General features: G+C 40.4%; 1 protein-coding gene across 1 annotated transcript; it reads left to right on the plus strand.

Moving 5' to 3' along the window:
* Window positions 1-1202: 1202 nt before the first annotated feature.
* Window positions 1203-24995, plus strand: LOC139396614 (integrin beta-2-like). Its single transcript, XM_071143575.1, has 16 exons — window positions 1203-1358; window positions 10024-10072; window positions 10278-10375; window positions 11437-11641; window positions 12164-12334; window positions 12578-12819; window positions 14803-14961; window positions 15177-15272; window positions 15510-15599; window positions 15848-15982; window positions 20821-21014; window positions 21342-21574; window positions 21803-22022; window positions 22340-22551; window positions 22825-22991; window positions 23915-24995. Exons 2-16 carry the CDS (start codon window positions 10027-10029, stop codon window positions 23978-23980), a joined length of 2334 nt encoding a protein of 777 aa, XP_070999676.1. The 5' UTR covers window positions 1203-1358; window positions 10024-10026; the 3' UTR covers window positions 23981-24995.
* Window positions 24996-25045: the final 50 nt, after the last annotated feature.

The following is a 25045-nucleotide window of genomic DNA, read 5'->3' on the forward strand; positions in this document are numbered from 1 at the left end:
ATTGTAAACAAAGACTGTATAACTTCAAAACATGGTTAAAACTGTCATTTTGATCTCTTGGATGGTCAGTCCTTGCATCCATAGCTCTGTCTATGAATTTGAGAGTGGTTACGTTTATTGAGCCCCACCCCTCAGCTGTTCACCAAAATGTTGCCGGGTGTCTGCTTTGTTGTTGTTTGAATCCCAGAATGCCCCCTTTGAACTTACTTATCATAATACTCTGGTGTATTGCAGTTTGAGAATATGTCTTCTCTAGGCCTCAACCTCCAGGTTATCTTATGATAATGGTAAATTAATCAATGAACTAAAACTAATGTATTTACAAACTAATGTCACAATAGTCAGTTCTACCCACAGTCTGACACAATAACATCCAAATAGCCTTGTTGCCACACTTTAACTTCTTCTTTCAGAATCACGTACTGTAGCATTTCAGTTTACATCCACTATGACTGTAATTTGTGGTTGTCTTACCTAGCTACCTTAAAATGAATACACTAACTGGACTTTGGATAAGAGAATCTGCTAAATGATAAAATGTCAAATGTAAATATACTTTGACAGAGGTTGTGTCATGTTCAGCTTCTCTTGTTATGATTGAAAGTATCAGGAAATTTCACATATGCAAAATTATGCTGAGACTCACTTTTTCACTTAAACATGTAAGCCAAACAAACCATTGATCGCAAAGTTAAACAAACCATACAACTCTATGCACAAGGACTACTAAACAAACATACCTTCCAGTTGTTCTATAGCTCACTCAAAGAGGAAGGTCATAAGGTCATAATTCTACATCCCTATTACACACATGCCTGAGATGGTTTAAACCAAATATGATCTATTATTATGAATATTAGAAAATGGGTGGTTCGGGCCCTGAATGCTGATTGGCTGAAAGCCGTGGTATATCAGACCATACACCATGGGTATGGCAAAACATTTATTTTTACTGCACGGCTAAGGACTGTGTCATAGAACAGCCCATAGCGATTGGCCATATACCACACCCCCTCGGGCCTTATTGCTTAATTATATTATACACTGTGTGTACAAAATATTTAGAACACCTTCCTAATTTTGAGTTGCAGTGGATTAAACAAGTGGTATCAGTAAGGGATTGTAGCTTTCACATGGATTCACCTCGTCAGTCTATGGAAAGAGCAGGGGTTCTTTAATAGTGTTTTGTACATTTCCTCTTTGTTCATACTATTTCCCTCCATAGCCTTCCTGTCATGTGGGTGGTTGTGTTTCACAAGCTAACTGACATTCACCTCAAGCAGTCAGTCAGCTGCATAGAGAACACACCCATGACAGTGAGTTGAGGGTTACGTAGGAGCTGCAGCACCTTGACCTTTGTGAGTAGCATCCTTACTGCTGTATTTGAGATGTATGTTTGTTGATTCATGTAAGGTTACTGGACACAATAACATTTTTATTAAGCCTAATTAATAACTGATTACAAAATGTAACTAATGGGACATTCTATCTTTAGGAAAAGCATACAGATAATAGTTTTTAATGTGTTGAAGTAGATTTGATCAAAGTAAAAAATAATGTAATTTTGTGGCATATCAGATCAAAGATTTAGGTTCAGGATTTACGATTACCTGACTATAAGGATTTATATAAAATATATCAATCAAATGTATTTTTAAAGTCCTTTTGACCTCAGCAGATGTTACAAAGTGCTTTACAGAAACCCAGCCTAAAACCCCAAACAGCAAACAATGCAGATGTAGACACACTGTGGCTAGAAAAAAACTCCCTAGAAAGACAGGAACCTACTATAGGAAGACATCTGGAGAGGAAGCAAGCTCTGTGGGGTGTAAAAGAGATAACCATCACACTTGAGCAATATGATTATTCTACATACTACAGCACACATTTGGTTCTTTCTATAAAATCTGCCAATTTTTTAAAATGTCATTACATTGAGATATAAGGGGGAATCATAGCTATATTCAATAAAATTCACGGGTTGATTATCATGGTTGGTGACGTGATGGATTTGTCCAAAATCGTGTGACATAAACATTACTTTTCTGTCATCAAAAAGAGAGGAGGACCAAGGCACTCTTCATATAATTAATTAAAATGCCTTTATTTGTATGGCATGTTCAATGGAAACAACATTTTAAAAGTCTGACGTGTTTCAGTGGCATGGCCTTTGTCAAAGAGCACCTTCTGTCTACCAAAGTCTACTATTGTGTACCTTAGCAGGGCTTCCTTTCCTTCCCTTTGTATTCCTTTTCTGTCCTTGCATTGTAAGTTGTCCTTATATCATATATTAACCATTAATCAGTTAAATTAGACATTGAACTTGAACCATGTAATAATCCTGGATCTAAGTGTTTTTGGTATAGCGATCTCAGAAATGCAGTGTAACTATGTAACATTTGGTGTCTTCTTATATTACAGGGTGAAAACAGTTTTCAAAGTCACACTAATTCAAAATAATAAATACAATTGCAAAATCAAATGCCTCTAAATGAAAGATACTTCAAACGTACATCCATACTGTCATTAAGGTGGTTCTTCAATAATTATGCGTAACACGTATTGAATGCGCATTTGGTGTCTAGCTGATTTGTTACGCCTGGATATTTTCACATATCATCATCTAATATGAAGGAATTTCCCAAATGACAGTCAAGTGACAAACAGCTGTTGTTTTCCTGTGTTTTTTATGCCTCTGATTGGACACTGAGTCAACTGTACGCAATTGTGTAGGATAAACTATTGTGCAACACCCAACGCGATTCCTATTAATTATTCTGGATATAATGACAACAAAATACATAGCCTAGAGGGCTAATTCACAATATGATCTGGTAATGAAATAACATGACAAATATATTAATTTTTCCATGTTACACCTGCAATTCTAAACAATACAAGGGGCTTGAAGAAGCCTACTTTAACTTGAATTTGGAGCTCAGAAATGTAAGTACTGGAATAGGCCTACCTTGTAAACCAGACATTTCCTCAATTTGGTGCTTGAAAAGTTGTAGCCAATTTATTAGCTCCGTGCGGTTATTATGAGGACGACAACAGGTAATGCTGGCTTCAACTTGGCTTTCCATACAAATCCTTATATTAAAATGGGAACCTGGTTTATGGTCACTTTATCATTATAAAAACAGGTAATAATTTGATTTTTTTTTCTCGTTTCAAACCATTTTGAAATGTTTATGCCAATGTCACACTTTGGCCCATTATTTTTTTAGAAAGACCTATTTACAGCTAACGTTGACCCAATGTTTAACTGTCATATGAGATCATTTCGTTGATTTATCAACACGTATACAAATAAAGATTTGCAAGAGGAACTAACATTGTAACTCTAATGCCATGTTTGGAGGACAGAAAAAACTCCTAAGCAATGATAAAAAGACTCGATGAACTAGAAATAATGTAAAATATCATAAAATGACAGTAGCTATCCAATATTATCACAAACGAAAGCTCACAGCCTGTTTTATCCGGCTATTATTCGTTTCTCTATAGCCTAAAGTGGAGCATTTAATGTTTCTAATATTAACCCATTTAGTTGACACATATTTGTGGCGGATTGCTCACCACTTCCTAGTGAGGCAAGAAAAGATCATGATTGCTCATGCCTTATAAGGAGATGAGTGAATTGCTTAAGTACTGCTAGTTAACCATTTGAGAAGTGAAATATTTCACAAGAGTATGGGTCATTCCAACTTAAAAAGCACCATCTCAGATTGTTCTAAAATCATGTCTGTAGTTAGTAACATATATGATTAGCATTCCTGAAACATTATTTTGTTGAAATATAATTTGATCTCTGAGAAATTAAGCTAATTTAATAAGCAAATGTAACCCAGAAGCCAAATGAGAAAATAAACCAAATTAGCCCTTTTCATTTATAGGATTCAGATAACATTCAATACATGTAGTACCCAACATCCAATTTGGATCTTCTTACATTTAAGTATAAGTAAAACATGAGGAATCAAAAACAAAGCACCATTAAATCCATTATTAAAAAATGGAAAGAATATGGCACCACAACAAACCTCCCAAGAGAGGGCCGCCGACCAAAACTCACGGACCAGGCAAGAAGGTCATTAATCAGAGAGGCAACAAAGAGACCAAAGATAACCCTGAAGGAGCTGCAAAGCTTCACAGCGGAGATTGGAGTATCTGTCCACAGGACCGCTTTAAGCCGTACACTCCACAGAGCTGGGCTTTACGAAAGAGTGGGCAGAAAGAAGCCATTGCTTGAAGAAAAAAATAAGCAAACACGTTTGGTGTTCGCCAAAAGGCATGTGGGAGACTCCCCAAGCATATGGAAGAAGGTACTCTGGTCAGATGAGACTAAAATTGAGTTTTTTGGCCATCAAGAAAAATGCTATGTCTGGTGCAAACCCAACACCCAACACCTCTCATTACCCCGAGACCGCCATCCCCACAGTGAAGCATGGTGGTGGCAGCATCATGCTGTATGTTTTTCATCGGCAGGGACTGGGACACTGATCAGCATTGAAGTAATGATGGATGGTGCTAAATACTGGGAAATTCTTGAGGGAAACCTGTTTCAGTCTTTCAAAGATTTGAGACTGGGATGGAGTTTCAATCTACTGCAGAGATAGCCTGCAGAGTTCTGTCATACTATCCAGGTTCTACTTTTAAAAATCCACCTTTCCAGGAACAAGTCTCCCACCGTTTCCGATTGCCTCCAGCTGTGCCCTGGACACCATATGTGAATTGATTGCCCCCCCCCCCCCCCATCTATCGTCAGAGCTCGTACTGTTAGGTGACCTAAACTGGGACATGCTTAATTCCATTCTACAATCTAAGCTAGATGCCTTCAGTCTCACACAAATTATCAATGAACCTACCAGGTACACCCCTAAATCCGTAAAAACAGGCACCCTCATAGATATCATCCTAACCAACCTGCCCTCCAAATACACCTCTGCTGTCTTCAACCAGGATCTCAGCGATCACTGCCTCATTGCCTGCGTCCGTAATGGGTCAGCGGTCAAATGACCACCCCTCATCACTGTCAAACGCTCCCTAAAACACTTCAGTGAGCAGGCCTTTCTAATTGACCTGGCCCGGGAGTCCTGGAAGTATGTTGACCTCATTCCATCAGTAGAGGATGCCTGGTTATTCTTTAAAAGTGTTTTCCTCGCCATCTTAAATAAGCATGCCCCATTCAAAAAAAAATTGAACCAGGAACAGATATAGCCATTGGTTCACTCCAGACCTGACTGCCCTTGACCAGCACAAAAACATCCTGTGGCGTACTGCATTGGCATCGAATAGCCCCCGCGATATGTAACTTTTCAGGGGAGTTAGGAACCAATATCTGTAAATAGCCCATCCAACTACCTATTTATTTATTTTGCTCCTTTGCACTCCATTATCTCTACTTGCACATTCATCTTCTTTGCATCCATCACTCCAGTGTTTAATTGCTAAATTGTAATTATTTCGCCACTATGGCCTATTTATTGCCTTTACCTCCCTTATCTTACCTCATTTGCACACACTGTAATACTTTCTTTCTGTTGTGTTATTGACTGTATGTTTGTTTATTCCATGTGTAACTCTGTTGTTGTTTGTGTCGCACTGCTTTGCTTTATCTTGGCCAGGTCGCAGTTGTAAATTAGAACTTGTTCTCAACTGGCTTACCTGGTTAAATAAAGGTGAAATAAATAAAAAATCACCTTCCAGCAGGACAATGACCCTAAGTATACTGCTAAAGCAACACTAGAGTGGTTTAAGGGGAAACATTTAAATGTCTTGGAATGGCCTAGTGAAAGCCCGGACCTCAATCCAATTGAGAATCTGTGGTGCGACTTAGAGATTGCTGTACATCAGCGGAACCCATCCAACTTGAAGGAGCTGGAGCTGTTTTGCCTTGAAGAATGGGCAAAAATCCCAGTGGCTCGATGTGCCAAGCTTATAGAGACATACCCCAAGAGACTTGCAGCTGTATTTGCTGCATAAGGTGGCTCTACAAAATATTGACTTGGGGGGGTAGTTATGCACGCTCAAGTTTTCAGTATTTTTTTGTCTTATTTCATGTTTGTTTCACAAGAATCTTGCATCTTCAAAGTGGTAGACATGTGTAAATCAAATGATACAGACCCCCCAAAAATCAATTTTAATTCCAGGATGTAAGGCAACAAAATAGCAAAAATGCCAAGGGGGATGAATACTTTCGCAAGCCACTATAAGTCTATGTAGATTCATATACACTGCTCAAAAACATAAAGGGAACACTTAAACAACACAATGTAACTCCAAGTCAATCCCACTTCTGTGAAATCAAACTGTCCACTTAGGAAGCAACACTGATTGACAATAAATTTCACATGCTGTTGTGCAAATGGAATAGACAACAGGTGGAAATTATAGGCAATTAGCAAGACACCCCCAATAAAGGAGTGGTTCTGCAGGTGGGGACCACAGACCACTTCTCAGTTCCTATGCTTCCTGGCTGATGTTTTGGTCACTTTTGAATGCTGCCGGTGCTTTCACTCTAGTGGTAGCATGAGACGGAGTCTACAACCCACACAAGTGGCTCAGGTAGTGCAGCTCATCCAGGATGGCACATCAATGCGAGCTGTGGCAAGAAGGTTTGCTGTGTCTGTCAGCGTAGTGTCCAGAGCATGGAGGCGCTACCAGGAGACAGGCCAGTACATCAGGAGACCTGGAGGAGGCCGTAGGAGGGCAACAACCCAGCAGCAGGACCGCTACCTCCGCCTTTGTGCAAGGAGTAGCAGGAGGAGCACTGCCAGAGCACTGCAAAATGACCTCCAGCAGGCCACAAATGTGCATGTGTCTGCTCAAACGGTCAGAAACAGACTCCATGAGGGTGGTATGAGGGCCCAACGTCCACAGGTGGGGGTTGTGCTTACAGCCCAACACCGTGCAGGACGTTTTTCATTTGCCAGAGAACACCAAGATTGGCAAATGCGCCACTGGCGCCCTGTGCTCTTCACAGATGAAAGCAGGTTCACACTGAGCACATGTGACAGACGTTACAGTCTGGAGACGCCGTGGAGAACGTTATGCTGCATGCAACATCCTCCAGCATGACCGGTTTGGCGGAGGGTCAGTTATGGTGTGGGGTGGCATTTCTTTGGGGGGCCGCACAGCCCTCCATGTGGTCGCCAGAGGTAGCCTGACTGCCATTAGGTACCGAGATGAGATCCTCAGACCCCTTGTGAGACCATATGCTGGTGCGGTTGGCCCTGGGTTCCTCCTAATGCAAGACAATGCTAGACCTCATGTGGCTGGAGTGTGTCAGCAGTTCCTGCAAGAGGAAGGCATTGATGCTATGGACTGGCCCGCCCGTTTCCCAGACCTGAACCCAATTGAGCACATCTGGGACATCATGTCTCGCTCCATCCACCAACGCCACGTTGCACCACAGACTGTCCAGTAGTTGGCGGATGCTTTAGTCCAGGTCTGGGAGGAGATCCCTCAGGAGACCATCCGCCACCTCATCAGGAGCATGCCCAGGCGTTGTAGGGAGGTCATAAGGGCACTTGGAGGCCACACACACTACTGCACACACACTACTGAGCCTCATTTGTACTTGTTTTAAGGACATTACATCAAAGTTGGATCAGCCTGTAGTGTGGTTTTCCACTTTAATTTTGAGTGTGACTCCAAATCCAGACCTCCATGGGTTGATACATTTGATTTCCATTGATAATTTTTGTGTGATTCAAAATGGATTAAATATATTTTTTCCCACCTATCTACACACAATACCTTATAATGACAAAGTGAAAACATGTTTCTAGAATTGTTTGCAAATGTATTGAAAATTGAATACAAAAATGCTAATTTACTTAAGTATTCACACCCCTGAGTCAATACTTTGTAGAAGCACCTTTGACAGTGATTACAGCTGGGAGTCTTTCTGGGTAAGTCTCTAAGTCTCCCATACCTGGATTTGTGCAACATTTGCTCATTATTATTTTAAAAATGATTCAACCAGGTCTTACTATAGATTTTCAAGTACATTTAAGTCAAAACTGTAACTCGGCTTTCAGGAAGATTCACTGTCTTCTTGGTAAACAACTCCAGTGTAGATGTGGCCTTGAATTTTAGGTTATTGTCCTTCTGAAAGATGAATTCATCTCCCAACATCTAGTGGAAAGCAGACTGAACCAGGTTTTCTCTAGGATTTTGCATGTGCTTAGCTCCATTCCATAATTTATTTTCCCTGAAATATTCCCCAGTCCTTAATGATTACACATATACCCATAACATGATGCAGCCACCACTATGCTTGAAAATATGGAGTGTGGTACTCAGTAATGTGTTCTTTTGGATTTGCCTCAAACAACTTTTTGTTCCTGAATACAAAGTGTTAATTGCTCTGCCACATTTTTGGCAGTATTACTTTAGTGTCTTGTTGCATGTTTTTGAATATTTGTATTCTGTGCATGCTTCCTTCTTTTCACTCTGTCAATTAGGTTAGCATTTTGGAGTAACTTCAATGTTGTTGATCCATCCTCAGTTTTCTCCTATCACAGCCATTTAACTCTGTAACTGTTTTAATGTCGCCAATGGCCTCATGTTGAAATCCCTGAGTGGTTTCCTTCCTCTCTGGCCACTAAGTTACGAAGGACACCTGCATATTTGTAGTGGCTAAGGGTGTTGATACACAATCCAAAGTGTAATTAATAACTTTACCATACTCAAACGGATATTCAATGTCTGTTTCTTTTTACCCATCTACCAATAGTTGCCTTTCTTTGTGAGGCATTGGAAAACCTCCCTGGTCGTCGTGGTTGAATTTGTTTTTGAAATTCACTGTTCAACTGAGAGACCTTACATGTAATTGAATGAATGTGTGGGTTACAGAGATGAGGTAGTCATTCTAAAATCACGTTAAACACTATTATTGCAAACAGAGTGAGTCCAGAGTTGAATCCATTGTATATTCAGGCTGTAACAGCAGCTATGCTTTGGAACGATCATTTTATCTCCTTTAGCCTCTCCATTCATATTAGTGGATTTGTCTTCAGTATGTGTGGTTTTAGTTCATGGAGGTCCGTATGCAAACCCCTCTTTGTCTGTGTTGCCCACTCATTTCCATTATAGCAGCCCAATGTCCCGAAAGTGGAACTATAGATTCCTCTATGAGAAAAGATTAAGTGTCATGTAAGAAAAATGTATATTTAAAGTAATGAATTCAGAAAACACAGTGTAAAACCATGTATGGCCTGTTTACTTCAACTCTGTAATGGTGTGAAGCCGTGAGTCCACAAAAACAAGTAACGACGGCAATATTAGCCTCCATTACCACAAACAGAACGAGCACATAATCATTATGACCAGTGCTAATAAATACCAGAGCCATATATTTAGAGTTACTTAAGTCCAACTTTTAGAGTTTGAAATGTTATTTTAATTCTAGACACCCGTTTTTGTGCAAGCTCTAAAGAAATGAAAATATTAAGCATATAACTTTGACATCCTGCGTGTGCTTTTCCCTGTGGATGTATTTTACATTTCCTCTTTTTGAAGTTTGCACAGCAAACATTTACTTGGAACAATTTATTATGATCTTGGCTGCAAGGAGTTTTGTTTTGAAGATACCGTATATTAACAACAAGCACTGTGGGTGTGAATGTTTGGGAAAGTGTCCAGGCCTGGCGATACTGTGGTAGCCATTGTTGACGTTCTCTTTTTTTCTTCATTTCTTTAACTCTGAACTTCTAATGGATCCATCTCAGTTCTTATTTTGTTCAACTGCCCTTAAAAGTGAGAGGGTTGATCACGTCCACCCAGATTGTTTTTGCTCAGACAGAGCGTTGTACAGTGGCCATATAATGTGCATCAAATTGTAGTGGTGTAGGAGCTCTTAAAGTGTATGTTCAGCTACAGCGCATGCATCTTTTACTGGTACTTGAATGGTAAAAGATATATATCGCTGGATATCTAAAAGGTGTGCCTGTAATAGTCTTCGACGTGGTCAAGGTCGATGGACTGACGGCTGTTCCCTCTTTCTGTCACCAGGGAATGTATAAGTGTGTGTCTCTCCTACTCCTGCTGATGGGCAGAGGAGGTAAGTTTTTACAGTCATCAAATCCCCTCTTGATATTGAAAAGTCTCACAATTACATAATGAGAGTCATCCTGTGTGTGTGTGTGTGTGTGTGTGTGTGTGTGTGTGTGTGTGTGTGTGTGTGTGTGTGTGTGTGTGTGTGTGTGTGTGTGTGTGTGTGTGTGTGTGTGTGTGTGTGTGTGTGTGTGTGTGTGTGTTTACCCTAGTTCTCTCCCAGGAAGTGGAAGTATGTTCCAAAACGGTGATCAACTCCTGCAGGGACTGCATCAGATCAGGAGCGTACTGCACGTGGTGTAAACAACTGGTGAGGAGCACAAATATGTGTGATACTAGTGCTAAAACTAGAGAAGTAAATTAACGAGAGTCAGGTGTGGGCCCAAATTCTAACACCTTTGTGAGTTCACATGTATGTATAAAAGCTGTGTGGGTACACTAGGTGTCAGTGGTGGAGAAAGTACCCAACTGTCATACTTGAGTAAAAGTAAAGATACATTACCTTAATAGAAAATGACTAAAGTAAAAGTGAAAGTCACCCAGTAAAATATTACTTGAGTAAAAGTATTTTGGTATTTTGTTTAAAATATACTTAAGTATAAAAAGTGCATGTATTTGTTAAAATATACTTAAGTATCAAAAGTAAAAGTATAAATTATTTCATGTTATGTTAAGTATACCGGCACTCAGACATCATTTACAAATTTGTTTTTAGTGAGTCCGCCAGATATGAGGCAGTAAGGGTGACTCGAGATGTTCTCTTGATAAGTGTGTGAATTGGACCATTTTCTTATCCTTCTAAGCATTTAAAATGTAATGAGTACTTTTGGGTGTCAGGGAAAATGTATGGAGTAAAAAGTACAATATTTTCTTTAGGAATGTAGTGAATAAAAGCAAACGTTGTCAAAAATATAAATAGTAAAGTACAGAAGCCACCAAATAATGATACTTTAAAGTATTTTTACTTAATTACCTTACACCGCTGCTAGGTGCTAGCCCTATGCATTTGGCTGTCTATGTAAAGCAGTGTATGCAAACAGAGCTGAGAATATGCATGAAGGTGTTAAGCCACAGTATGTGGGTTGGTGTGCTAGCATACGCTTGTGAAGACCCCGTTTTATTTCCATCATTTGAATAATAGTCATTTTACATCTAAATGTGTAACTGTGCACAAGGGCAGTCAACTGTAACAACATTTACAGAGCATGGGCAACTGAAGAAAAATTATCATTTTGAGTTACAGGATAGTTTGTTGATAGTCTGATTGAGCGTCTACAGACGTGGTTGACATACCTAAGGGCCCTAACCATTCAAAATGAATCCAAACACACTTATTTTAAATCCAGAGTTTATGTTTTTTCCCATTCCCAGAACTTCACCAAGCCAGGTGAGCAAGAAGCAGCTCGCTGTGACACCCGGGCTCAGCTAGAAGAGAGGGGCTGCATGGGAAAAGACATTGTATCCCCACTGAATATCCTTACTGTGACTAAGAACACCGCCCTGTCCACAAATGCATTTGTCAAGGACGAACCCATCCAGCTGCGTCCTCAGGAGGTCAATCTGAAGCTCAGACCAGGTGGGTGTTCTCAAAATGGCCAAATTGGGTTTTTCTTCTTCTTCGTTTTTTTCTTCTTCTTCGGCCACTAACATTGTATTACCGCCCAAACTGGGTTCTAAGATGACTGCCATGTTTTGAAAATGGATAAAATCATGTAGTTGGATGAAGGACTAAAAGCCTGTTTTAGCATGGGCAGCGCCATTATAGACTTTCAGCATTTTGAAGGTGTCAACTGTGTGGGACTTCCTATGGGTTAAGGTAGGTTCACAGATTTACATCCAGGTCACCACCAGGGATCTGCCAATTAATTAAACTCCTCAGCAATCATCCCATAACTGCATGTGGCAGTAAACAACCAACCTTGGCTTTATGCCCTCTGTCCAACTCTATGGCTGGAACATATTAAAAGTAGCCCTAAGTAATCAAACAGAATGAAATTATCTAAATTTCATCGTATCACATTATCGTCATGTGCTTTTGACTTGACATATTTTTATGTGCTTGAGATTTCAGTTTTCACCTCGATTTTGCTTTGTTCAGGGCTGCCTCGGACGTTCAAGCTGGACTTTCGGAGAGTGGAGGGCTATCCTGTTGATCTCTACTACTTGATGGATCTCTCCTACTCCATGGAGGACGATCTGAGGAGCATCAAGACTCTGGGAAACGAGCTCTTTAAAGCTCTGCAAGGAATCACAAAACAAGGGCGAATAGGTGATATCATCAAATATCATTTGACTCTTCTATTTGCATTTGGTTTAGCATACCTTGGGGAGCCAGGTTGGTGGGATTTACCCTTTTGGGACGTGTCTATTAATTCCATTCCAACAGCCGAGCTAAAGTATTTCAAATGATTTCAAATAGTATTTGAACCAAGGTCTGTCTCAGCCTCAATTCCTCGTCTATCTATGAGTGTCCATGAATCGTATTTTTTGTCACCTTTATCTTTTGCTGCAGGCTTCGGCTCTTTCGTAGACAAGACTGTCCTGCCTTTCACTAACACCAACCCAGAAAAGCTGAAGAAGCCATGCGAAGAAAAGGAGCTGTTCTGTCAACCTGCCTTTGGCTACAGGCATGTTCTTAGCATGACAGAGAACAAAGCTGACTTTAATAGGGAGGTAGACAAGCAGCGTATCTCTGGGAACTTGGACTCCCCTGAAGGGACGCTGGACGCCATCATGCAGGCTGCAGTATGTGGGGTAAGAGTAGTCTAATCCCAAGGGCAAAATTGGTTGAACCAACGTTCTATCAACATACTGATATTGAACATCAATATAATGTTTGGTTAACCTATTGTCAAAGCAGCATTGTGTATCATAGATAAGTACAGTGGGGCAAAACAGTATTTAGTCAGCCACCAATTGTGCAAGTTCTCCCACTTGAGAGAAGATGAGAGGCCTGTCATTTTCATCATAGGTTCACTTCAGCTATGACAGACAAAATGAGAAAAAAAAATCCAGAAAATCACATTGTAGGATTTTTAATGAATTTATTTGCAAATTATGGTGGAAAATAAGTATTTGGTCAATAACAAAAGTTTATCTCAATACTCTGTTATATACCCTTTATTGGCAATGAAAGAGGTCAAACGTTTTCTGGAAGTCTTCACAAGGTTTTCACACACTGTTGCTGGTATTTTGGCCCATTCCTCCATGCAGATCTCCTCTAGAGCAGTGATGTTTTGGGGCTGTTGCTGGGCAACACGGACTTTCAACTCCCTCCAAATATTTTCTATGGGGTTGAGATCTGGAGACTGGCTAGGCCACTCCAGGACCTTGAAATGCTTCTTACGAAGCCACTCCTTCGTTGCCCGGGCGGTGTGTTTGGGATCATTGTCATGCTGAAAGACCCAGCCATGTTTCATCTTCAATGCCCTTGCTGATGGAAGGAGGTTTTCACTCAAAATCTCACGATACATTCATTCTTTCCTTTACACGGATCAGTCGTCCTGATCCCTTTGCAGAAAAACAGCCCCAATGCATGATGTTTCCACCCCCATGCTTCACAGTAGGTATGGTGTTCTTTGGATGCAACTCAGCATTCTTTGTCCTCCAAACATGACGAGTTGAGTTTTTACCAAAAAGTTATATTTTGGTTTCATCTGACCGTATGGCATTCTCCCAATCTTCTTCTGGATCATCCAAATGCTCTATAGCAAACTTCAGACGGGCCTGGACATGTACTGGCTTAAGCAGGGGGACACGTCTGGCACTGCAGGATTTGAGTCCCTGGCGGCGTAGTGTGTTACTGATGGTAGGCTTTGTTACTTTGGTCCCAGCTCTCTGCAGGTCATTCACTAGGTCCCCCCGTGTGGTTCTGGGATTTTTGCTCACCGTTCTTGTGATCATTTTGACCCCACGGGGTGAGATCTTGCGTGGAGCCCCAGATCGAGGGAGATTATCAGTGGTCTTGTATGTCTTCCATTTCCTAATAATTGCTCCCACAGTTGATTTCTTCAAACCAAGCTGCTTACCTATTGCAGATTCAGTCTTCCCAGCCTGGTGCAAGTCTACAATGTTGTTTCTGGTGTCCTTTGACAGCTCTTTGGTAATGGCCATAGTGGAGTTTGGAGTGTGACTGTTTGAGTTTGTGGACAGGTGTCTTTTATACTGATAACAAGTTCAAACAGGTGCCATTAATACAGGTAACAAATGGAGGACAGAGGAGCCTCTTAAAGAAGAAGTTACAGGTCTGTGAGAGCCAGAAATCTTGCTTGTTTGTAGGTGACCAAATACTTATTTTCCACCATAATTTGCAAATAAATTCATAAAAAATCCTACAATGTGATTTTCTGGACTTTTTTTTCTCATTTTGTCTGTCATAGCTGAAGTGAACCTATGATGAAAATGACAGGCCTCTCATCTTTTTAAGTGGGAGAACTTGCACAATTGGCGGCTGACTAAATACTTTTTTGCCCCACTGTACATACTGTAGAAAGATAGGTAGATGGGGAAGTAGTTCACTTCTGAAACACCCCATCTCTTTTTTGTCTTCAGACACAACACTCCCTCACACATGATAGGCTGAGTATAGCACTGCATGAGGCTTGCATGCGGGAACAGTAGATAAAGTGACTCACACTTCCTCTGTGAGTGTGACTCAAAAAAACTCCAATGTGGGATGTAAACTTTTTTGCATCTTTTCCATCCATTTTACATGAAGCCTTCAATTGTTTTCCACAGGACAGGATTGGCTGGAGGAATAGCAGCACTCGGCTAATCGTCCTGACCACCGACGATGGCTTCCACATGGCAGGGGATGGCAAGCTGGCTGGCATACTGGAGCCCAACGACGAGAGATGTTACATGGACAACAAGCTGTACACTAAGAGCAATGACATGGTATGTGATGATGACATGGGACACATTCAGATCAATATGATTGGTCCTCACCAAGACTTTGATATACTGTACTGGATATGAAAAATACCATGAGAGAATATGAAAAATATGTAATGAATGAACTGGGACTGAACTAAAGCCTGTATATTCCAACCCTTTTGGCCCTAAACAATTACATTCTTGAGGTTGTACAAGTTAAGTGTCTCTGTATGTAGGACTACCCATCTGTTGGTCAAGTGGCTTCGCAGTTAGAGAAGAACAACATTCAGCCAATCTTTGCTGTGACAAAGAACATGGAGAATGTATACAGGGTAAGTGGACTCTCTTTATTTCGATCATTCTTTCTTTTTTTCTTCCTCAGTTTTTCTACTGTTATAAACGCCAACATATGTAATGCAGTAACTTATTAATACTGCCACATAATAATGAAGAGTATCCTAAATAACTCTCACAATACACCTGACCCCCCCCCCCAACAAAACTCTGTTGAGGGGAAATGTACTTGATTCGATTGTGATGTGTTGTTGTCTTACCTAACTATCTTCCAGGAACTCAGTAGAATGATCCCCAAGTCTGAGGTGGGAGTATTGTCAGAGGACTCCAAAAATGTTGTTGAATTGATCCAAGCTGCCTACAATGTAAGACATTTGCAATATTTGTTTAATTCTTGTTCAGATATTTCTTTTCTTATTCATTTAACAAATCTCTTTAAAAAAAGATGGTACTCCAATAATTATGTGTTTAATGTGTAGAACCTTGCTTGATTTTTATCATAAACCTCTAGTATCTCTAGGAATAATGTATCAGTTTGGATTTGCTTGGGATGTTTTTTTTCTGGTGATTTAGCATTGGTGTCAACTCTGAGACTGTTTTGTGTCTGACACAGAGGCTCTCCTCCAAAGTGACAGTGACTCATGATGCTCTCCCTGACAATGTGAGAGTCACTTACACTCCACTCTGTCCTGGAGGGGGACCCGCAGGGGACAAGGGGGTCTGTGATAACGTCAAAGTAGGAGACTTGGTAAGAGATCAGAAGTAAAAGACTATCACATACCAAATATTTATATGGTAACACTTGATAATAACTGAAGTATTAATCAACTATTGATAAAACAGTAATATGTATTTCATTTCTTTGTAAACACGTATGTACATTTATAGTATGTACCCCCCCATTCCAAAACAGACTGCAACTCTTTGTTAAGGGTTTCAGTGACTTCATTAGCTGTGGTTGCTGATGCGTTTATGGTTGAATCCTCAGCATACATGGACACACATGCTTTGTTTAATGCATGTGGCAGTTCATTGGTAAACATATAAAAGAGGAGAGGGCCTAGAAAGCTGCCCTGTGGTACACCACACTTTACATGTTTGACATTAGAGAAGATTCCATTAAAGAAAACCCGTTGAGTTCTATTAGATACAGTGGGGCAAAAAAGTATTTAGTCAGCTACCAATTGTGCAAGTTCTCCCACTTAAAAAGATGAGAGAAGCCTGTAATTTTCATCATAGGTACACTTCAACTATGACAGCCAAAATGAGAAGAAAACCCAGAAAATCACATTGTAGGATTTTTAATGAATTTATTTGCAAATTATGGTGGAAAATAAGTATTTGGTCACCTACAAACAAGCAAGATTTCTGGCTCTCACAGACCTGTAACTTCGTCTTTAAGAGGCTCCTCTGTCCTCCTCATTACCTGAATTAATGGCACCTGTTTGAACTTGTTATCAGTATAAAAGACACCTGTCCACAACCTCAAACAGTCACACTCCAAACTCCACTATGGCCAAGACCAAAGAGCTGTCAAAGGACACCAGAAACAAAATTGTAGACCTGCACCAGGCTGGGAAGACTGAATCTGCAATAGGTAAGCAGCTTGGTTTGAAGAAATCAACTGTGGGAGCAATTATTAGGAAATGGAAGACATACAAGACCACTGATAATCTCCCTCGATCTGGGGCTCCACGCAAGATCTCACCCCGTGGGGTCAAAATGATCACAAGAACGGTGAGCAAAAATCCCAGAACCACACGGGGGGACCTAGTGAATGACCTGCAGAGAGCTGGGACCAAAGTAACAAAGCCTACCATCAGTAACACACTACGCCGCCAGGGACTCAAATCCTGCAGTGCCAGACATGTCCCCCTGCTTAAGCCAGTACATGTCCAGGCCCATCTGAAGTTTGCTAGAGAGCATTTGGATGATCCAGATGAAGATTGGGAGAATGTCATATGGTCAGATGGAACTAAAATAGAACTTTTTGGTAAAAACTCAACTCGTTGTGTTTGGAGGACAAAGAATGCTGAGTTGCATCCAAAGAACACCATACCTACTGTGAAGCATGGGGGTGGAAACATCATGCTTTGGGGCTGTTTTTCTGCAAAGGGACCAGGATGACTGATCCGTGTAAAGGAAAGAATGAATGGGGCCATGTATCGTGAGATTTTGAGTGAAAACCTCCTTCCATCAGCAAGGGCATTGAAGATGAAACGTGGTTGGGTCTTTCAGCATGACAATGATCCCAAACACACCACCTGGGCAACGAAGGAGTGGCTTCGTAAGAAGCATTTCAAGGTCCTGGAGTGGCCTTGACAGTCTCCAGATCTCAACCCAATTGAAAATCTTTGGAGGGAGTTGAAAGTCTGTGTTGCCCAGCAACAGCCCCCAAACATCACTGACTGCTATAGAGGAGATCTGCATGGAGGAATGGGCCAAAATAACAGCAACAGTGTGTGAAAACCTTGTGAAGACTTACAGAAAACGTTTGACCTCTGTCATTGCCAACAAAGGGTATATAACAAAGTATTGAGATAAACTTTTGTTATTGACCAAATACTTATTTTCCACCATAATTTGCAAATAAATTCATAAAAAATCCTACAATGTGATTTTCTGGATTTTTTTTTCTCATTTTGTCTGTCATAGCTGAAGTGTACCTATGATTAAAATTACAGGCCTTTCTCATCTTTTTAAGTGGGAGAACTTGCACAATTGGAGTCTGACTAAATACTTTTTTGCCCCACTGTAGATAGCTCTGAATACACAATATAGCAGAGGTTAAAAAGCCATAACACATACCAGTCAAAAGTTTAGACACAGCTACTCATTGAAGGAATTTTCTTTATTTCTACTATTTTATACATTGTAAAATAATAATGAAGACATCACAACTATGAAATAACACATAAGGAATCATGTAGTCACCAGAAAAGTGTAAAACAAACCAAATATATTTTAGAGTTTAGATTCTTCAAAGTTGCCACCCTTTGTCTTGATTCAGCTTTACACACTCTTGGCATTCTCTTAACCAGCTTCACCTGGAATGCTTTTCCAACAGTCTTGAAGGAGTTCCCACATATGCTGAGCATTTGTTGGCTGCTTTTCCTTCACTCTGCGGTGCGGTCCAACTCATCCCAAACCATCTCAATTTGGTTGACGTCGGATGATTGTGGAGGCCAGGTCATCTGATGCAGCACTCCATCACTCTCCTTCTTGGTCAAATAGCCCTGGAAGTGTGTTGGATCATTGTCGTGTTGAAAAACAAATTATATAGTAGTCCAACTCAGCGCAAACCAGATGGGATGGCATATCGCTGCAGAATGATGTGGTAGCCATGCTAGTTAAGTTTGTCTTGAATACTAAATAAATCACAGACAGTGTCACCAGTATAGCACCCCCACACCATCACACCTCCTCCTCCATGCTTCATAGTGGGAACCACACATGCGGAGATCATGCGTTCACCTACTCTGTGTCTCACAAAGACGGCAGTTGGACCGAAAAATCTCACATTTGGACTCATCAGAACAAAGGACAGATTTTCACGGGTCCACTGCTCGTGTTTCTTGGCCCAAGCAAGTCTCTTCTTATTATTGGTGTCCTTTAGTAGTGATTTCTTTGAAGCAATTCGACCATGAAGGTCTGATTCACACAGTCTCCTGTGAATAGGTGATGTTGAGATGTGTCTGTTACTTGAACTCTGTGAAGCATTTATTTGGGCTCCAATTTCTAACTCTAATGAACTTGTCCTCTGCAGCAGAGGTAATTCTGGGTCTTCCTTTTCTGTGGCGGTCCTCATGAGAGCCAGTTTCATCATAGCGCTTGATGGTTTTTGCGACTGCACTTGAAGAAACTTTCAAAGTTCTGGAAATTTTACGGATTGACTGAAGTAATGATGGACTGTCATTTCTCTTTGCTTATTTGAGCTGTTCTTGCCATAATATGGACTTGGTCTTTTATCAAATAGGGTGATATTCTGTATACCACAACTACCTTGTCACAACACAATTGTTTGGCTCAAAGGTATTAAGAAGGAAATAAATTAACATTTAACAAGGCACACCTGTTATTTGAAATTCATTCCAGGTGGTTGAAGCTGGTTGAGAGAATGCCAAGAGTGTGCAAAGCTGTCATCAAGGCCAAGGTTGGCTACTTTGAAGAATCTCATACATAAAATATATTTTGATTTATTTAACAGTATTGGTTACTACATGATTCGGTGTGTGTTATTTCATAGTTTTGATGCCTTCATTATTATTCACAATGTAAAAAAAATAGTCAAAATAAAGAAAAACCCTTGAATGAGTAGGTGTGTCCAAACTTTTGACTGGTACTGTATGTTTTTTCAACAACAGGTTATGGTCAATATTATCAAAGGCTGCACTGAAATCTAACAGTACAGCTCCCACAATCTTCTTATTATCAATTTCTTTCAACCAATCATCAGTCATTTGTGTCAGTGCAGTACATGTTGAATGCCCTTCACTATAAGCATGCTGAAAGTCTGTTGTTAATTTGTTTACAGAGAAATAGCATTGTATTTGGTCAAACACAATTCTTTCCAACAGTTTGCTCAGAGCTGGCGGCAAACTGATAGGTCTGCTGTTTCAACCAATAAAGGCCGCTTTACCACTCGTGGGTAGCGAAATTACTTTGGCTTCCCTCCAGGCCTGAGGACAAAGACTTTCCTGTAGGCTCAGATGAATGATATGACAGATATGAGTGGCTATAGAGTCAGCTACCATCCTCAGTAGCTTTCCATCTAAGTTATCAATGCCAGGAGGTTTGTCATTGTCGATCGATAACAATCATTTTTCACATCTCCCACACTAACTTTACAACATTGAAACTTGCAATACTTTTCTTTCATAGTTGCGATGCTTTTCTTTTTTTATGCATGAATACAATGGCTCACTGTTCGTTGTTGTCATTTCCTGCCTAAGTTTGCACAATTTGCTACATGTAATGAAGTAATCGTTAAAATAATTGGTGAATAAGCCATCTGATTCGATGAAAGATGGAATTGAATTTGTTTTTCTGCCCATAATTTAATTTAAAGTACTTCAAAGTTTTTTTCCATCATTCTTCATATCATTGATCTTGGCTTTATAATACAGTTTATTTTTATTTTTGTTGAGTTTAGTCACATAATTCCTCAATTTGCAGTAAGTCAGCCAGTCAGATGTGCAGCCAGACTTATTAGCCACTCCTTTTGCCCCATCTCTTTCAACCACACTGTTTTTCAATTCCTCATCAATCCATTGAGCCTTAACAGTTCCAACAGTCAGTTTCTTAACAGGTGCATGTTTATGAATAATTAAAAGAAGCAATTTCATAAATTCATCAATTGCAGTATCTGGATGCTACTTATTAATCACATCAGACCAACAAATATTTTTAACATCATCCACATAAGAGTCACAGCAAAGTATTTTGTATGATCTTACACAATATTTATTTTACTCTCTTATACACTATTTTAGATCCATTTAGTTAAATGATAATAAATAGCAAAAAAAAACATTGTCCAAACACATACCACAAATTTACTCATTGTGTCTCCTGAATTCCTCTCAGGTGTCTTTCAACGTAACAGTGACGGCAGATGAATGTATAGACAGGGAGAGGTCTTTTCTGATTGGCCCATTGGGCATAAAAGACAAGCTGAAGGTGAGCTTGTCGACTCGCTGCGAGTGTGAATGTGATGACCCCAAGGAGGAGAATCACAAGGACTGCGACGGGAAGGGTAAAGTCAAATGTGGCATGTGCAGGTAAGGCGGGCATTGGTTGGGATATACAACAAATAGCATGTGCTTTTGTTTCCCCAATATATTCCAACTTATGTTGATATAGTCAATATTGAATCCAATATATGATGCATGATTTCCCCTTCATCCCCCTAGAAGTGCATTGAGTCACCTGAAAAACAAAGAAACTGAGAAACATGGATTGTTATGAACCATCTATTTCATTCTATTTTCTATACTGTATTTCTATTCTCTGTACTCAGGGGGAACACCACAATTTTGGGGGGTGGTAAATGTAAAGTCTTCACAAGCAATCAGTACAGTAGGCTTTTTCCTCCCAACTCTGTGCAGTTGCAATGCCGGCTTCGTGGGTCAGAAGTGCGAGTGCGCCATCGGGGAGAAGGACGAGAGCTCTCTGAGGGCGGCATGCCGGAAGGACAACGGCACGGAGTGCGAAGGACGAGGGGACTGTGTGTGTGGCATTTGCCAGTGCTATGCCCAACAAGGCGGCAGCACCTACTACGGCACGCACTGCGAGTGTGAAAACGAGAGCTGCGAGAAGTTTCAGAACAAACTGTGTGGAGGTGCAGTCTGATAGAATATATGAAAATATCAATAAATTAAAAAAATTGATTAATAGATTTTTACAGAAACATTGGAAATATAGATGGAAATATATATATACAGTACATGTACTGTATAACAATAGAAAGAACACCTGCCATCTGATAATGACAGTCTCATTATGACTGAGGGTACACACGTGAAGTATTAAAACAATTCTGACGTAAAATCATGTCTCTGTGTTGAAGGGAACGGGAAATGCCGTTGTAAAATTTGCGAATGCAACCCCGAGTACGAAGGCACCGCCTGCCAATGCAAGAAGTCGGATGAGCAGTGTCGTACACCAAGCGGGAGCGTGTGCAGCGGCAGGGGCACATGCCAGTGTAACCAGTGCAAGTGTATCGAGGGCTACCAGCGGCCCTACTGTCTGACCTGTCCCGCCTGCCAGACTCCCTGTATAACCAAGGGGTAAGACGGCCTGGGCCCACCTTTTTCACTCACTCAACCACTGTATTCACTGGCCCCTTTAGGTAATGTTGTTGGATCCATCGTGTACATGTTAAATTGCATCACAACCATAGGACAAACAAAGACGGTTACCATTGACCGTAAAGGATGACTGGTAGAACAGAATGTAGCACTTAAAAATATCATTTCTGCGTGTTGCCATCTTACTCAACGCGAGGGGTTTTGGAACCAAAGCATGTGTTGAAGTCCTTAAAGGGAGAAGACAAAATGTTGAGCAAGGAAGTTTTCCACTCTCTACCTCGTTCTTCTATTTTCAGGAAGTGCATCGAGTGTCTGGGCTTTCAGACAGGCCCGTTCAGCAAGAACTGCTCCCAGACCTGTAAGAGTATTAATGAATTTGAGATGGTGGAGACATTGCCACCTGGTAAGCCTTGTGACGTGAGGGATGTGGAGAACTGCCGGGTGTTCTTTATCATTAAACAGTTGGATGGAGAGGACAACTACTCCGCCCAGATACTAAAGACCAGAGGTAAGAGACGTATGTCTTGTGCAACTAAAAAGTATGTCCATGTTACCTTCATAGCCCACAGAAAACAGATCATGTTTGCTGGGGGTTTTAGTTGACCGACCACGTTGTTTGATGGGCATCAAGATAAAGCCTCCAAGTCACATTGAAAGCATCTGAATCACAGTGTCCGAGAGATGTTTGCTACCAAATGTTTTCACAGTAAACGTAACATGCTACAGCCTCCAGGACGGCCTAAAAATGTATGGTTGTTAATGTCTGTCATAATTGTTTTAGAATGTCCGGAGTTGCCAAACATCTACGCCATCATTGGAGGCTCCATTGCGGGCGTGGCCCTGATCGGCTTACTGATCCTGCTCATCATCAAAGCCATCCTCTACATGAGAGACGTGAAGGAGTTCCGCAGGTTTGAGAATGAGCAGAAGAAAGGAAAGTGGTCCCCGGTGAGTGACATTTGCTACTTCATAGAAATCATCACTTTGGCCCAGATTCACTATTCCCTTTTTTATGTGCTTTTCTCTCTATGCGTATTCTGACAAAGAACTTAAGCATGAGAATAACATACTATATTCACCCACTATTAGTTTGAAGTGGAGCTTGAATAAATGAATATGTGACCTTGAATTAGTTCCCTAATAATTCTACCACCTTTACGCGCGAGGAAACCATGAATAAGATCTAGCGAACCTACCAGTTCCAAATGGAAAAAGCATTTACATTTGGTGCATTTAGTCTTTTTTTAATCCACCAGTTGGTGCTGAAACGGAGACGAATATGCATAGATGGCTTTCTTTCATTGACCCTTATATTCTGAACCCGTTCTCGCAATATATTCTATTGAGTCTGTCGACAAAATTCTAATTAAAGGTGCTTCATATTTAAAGGGATGGCTTAAGACAAAAGTACTGAAAACCCCATTGAATGAAAACCCCACGAGGAAATATGTTGGCCACAAGCGGGATGGTTTCAGTGGTTGAATTAAATGTATTCAGAGTGCGCAAAGTAGCCACACCTTCTGAGCGCCTTACTCGACTAAATACAGTAAGTCGGAATACCAAATTCTGAGAAGTGCGTAGGAGGAAAGGCATACATTCTTAATTGGGATCGGGCCCTTTGAGAATAGATAGAGCTGCACAGCATTGGTCTCCAGAACCGGAGGAGACTTGTTTATAAAGCGCTTTTGCAAGATTTGATCAGTAACTGTGAGTAAGTCGAAATCCATGCCAATGTTGTGATTTGCTATAAATGTATGGCTGACAAAGACAGCAGCTATTTAAAACAAGACACCGCATTTATCACTCCAGATATCTGAGTTCCATACATTACTGATTTTTCATCATACGTAATTTACTATCTTTCTCAATAGGGAGACAATCCACTATTCATGAACGCGACCACCACCGTGGCTAACCCTACCTTCACTGGAGAATAAGATCAACATCAGTCAGCCCAGACAATCAAGTTGGATTCAAATGCATGTACATTTATTGTTTCTGTTTTAATGTGCTTTTTTTTCTCCACAATTTATAAGTTGGTTTACAAATAGTATTTTTTTATGTGTTCCAAGACTGAATTCAAGAATGATCATGCACTGATTGGAAAAAAACTGCTGCAATGTTGCTACAGGGTCCTTCCACTTAAAAAAATACCAAGTAAGAGGTTTTTGACACCCACCGTCTCAGATTATTCTGAAATGGTTTCTGTTAACGTTAGCATTCCTGCAACATTATTTTGTTGGAACAATATTTGATCTCTGAGAAATTAAGCTAATTTATTGCACGAAAATTGGCCATTTTAATTTATAGGATTCATATAATATTCAACAATTATAGTACCTAACATCCGATTTGGATCAAACTTTTGATAACAATGGGTAAGACATGAGGAATCAAAAGAAGTGGTCAAAAGCCATCCACCCCCCCCCCCCCCCCCCCCCTATTAATTAATTTTGTTCCTTCAACCAATGTAATGTATTCTCAGTGAATTGAGTGAGGTTTTTTCCCCTGTTCAGAGGAATTAGTCATTGAAGTTGTTGGGTCCTACATCCTGACCACTAAATGGTGCTGTTCCTGCTATTTGGGGATAATTTATTAAAGATTGTCTTACCCTGTAAGCAGTTTACGGACCAGGTATGACAGCAACCCATTATTTGGTTTTGTTTACCTTGCCACTGTTTCAAATGCTAACTTTTTAGCATTTGTGTCACAAATCCAATGCAAGTTAATGGTACCTATATTAGGATAAGTCACGCTTTATATCCAAATCATCCTAAAGTTTCAAATAATGTATTGTGTAACTCAATGATATTTCTTACAGCAATTATTTTTGTAGCTTTTATTTACAAATCTACAATGTACCATGACTCTACATATCCTATGAGGAAATATTGTGTAAAGCAGCAAACGATCACTGATATTTTTCATTACAAATAAAACTCTCTCTCTTGATTTGATGGACTCCAGCTCATGATTCAGAGAAAGAGAATGTGATGCACTCT

The sequence above is a fragment of the Oncorhynchus clarkii genome, chromosome 3 (genome assembly GCF_045791955.1).
Source record: "Oncorhynchus clarkii lewisi isolate Uvic-CL-2024 chromosome 3, UVic_Ocla_1.0, whole genome shotgun sequence".
Taxonomy (NCBI): Eukaryota; Metazoa; Chordata; class Actinopteri; order Salmoniformes; family Salmonidae; genus Oncorhynchus; species Oncorhynchus clarkii.

What these genes read in the sequence shown, in the direction of transcription:
- LOC139396614 (XM_071143575.1), top strand. Translation starts at nt 10,027, where the DNA reads ATGTATAAGTGTGTGTCTCTCCTACTCCTGCTGATGGGCAGAGGAG. An exon ending in ACGTCAAAGTAGGAGACTTG is followed by an intron (nt 15,983 to 20,820) that starts GTAAGAGATCAG and finishes AATTCCTCTCAG; the next exon opens with GTGTCTTTCAACGTAACAGT. An exon ending in ACTCCCTGTATAACCAAGGG is followed by an intron (nt 22,023 to 22,339) that starts GTAAGACGGCCT and finishes TTCTATTTTCAG; the next exon opens with GAAGTGCATCGAGTGTCTGG.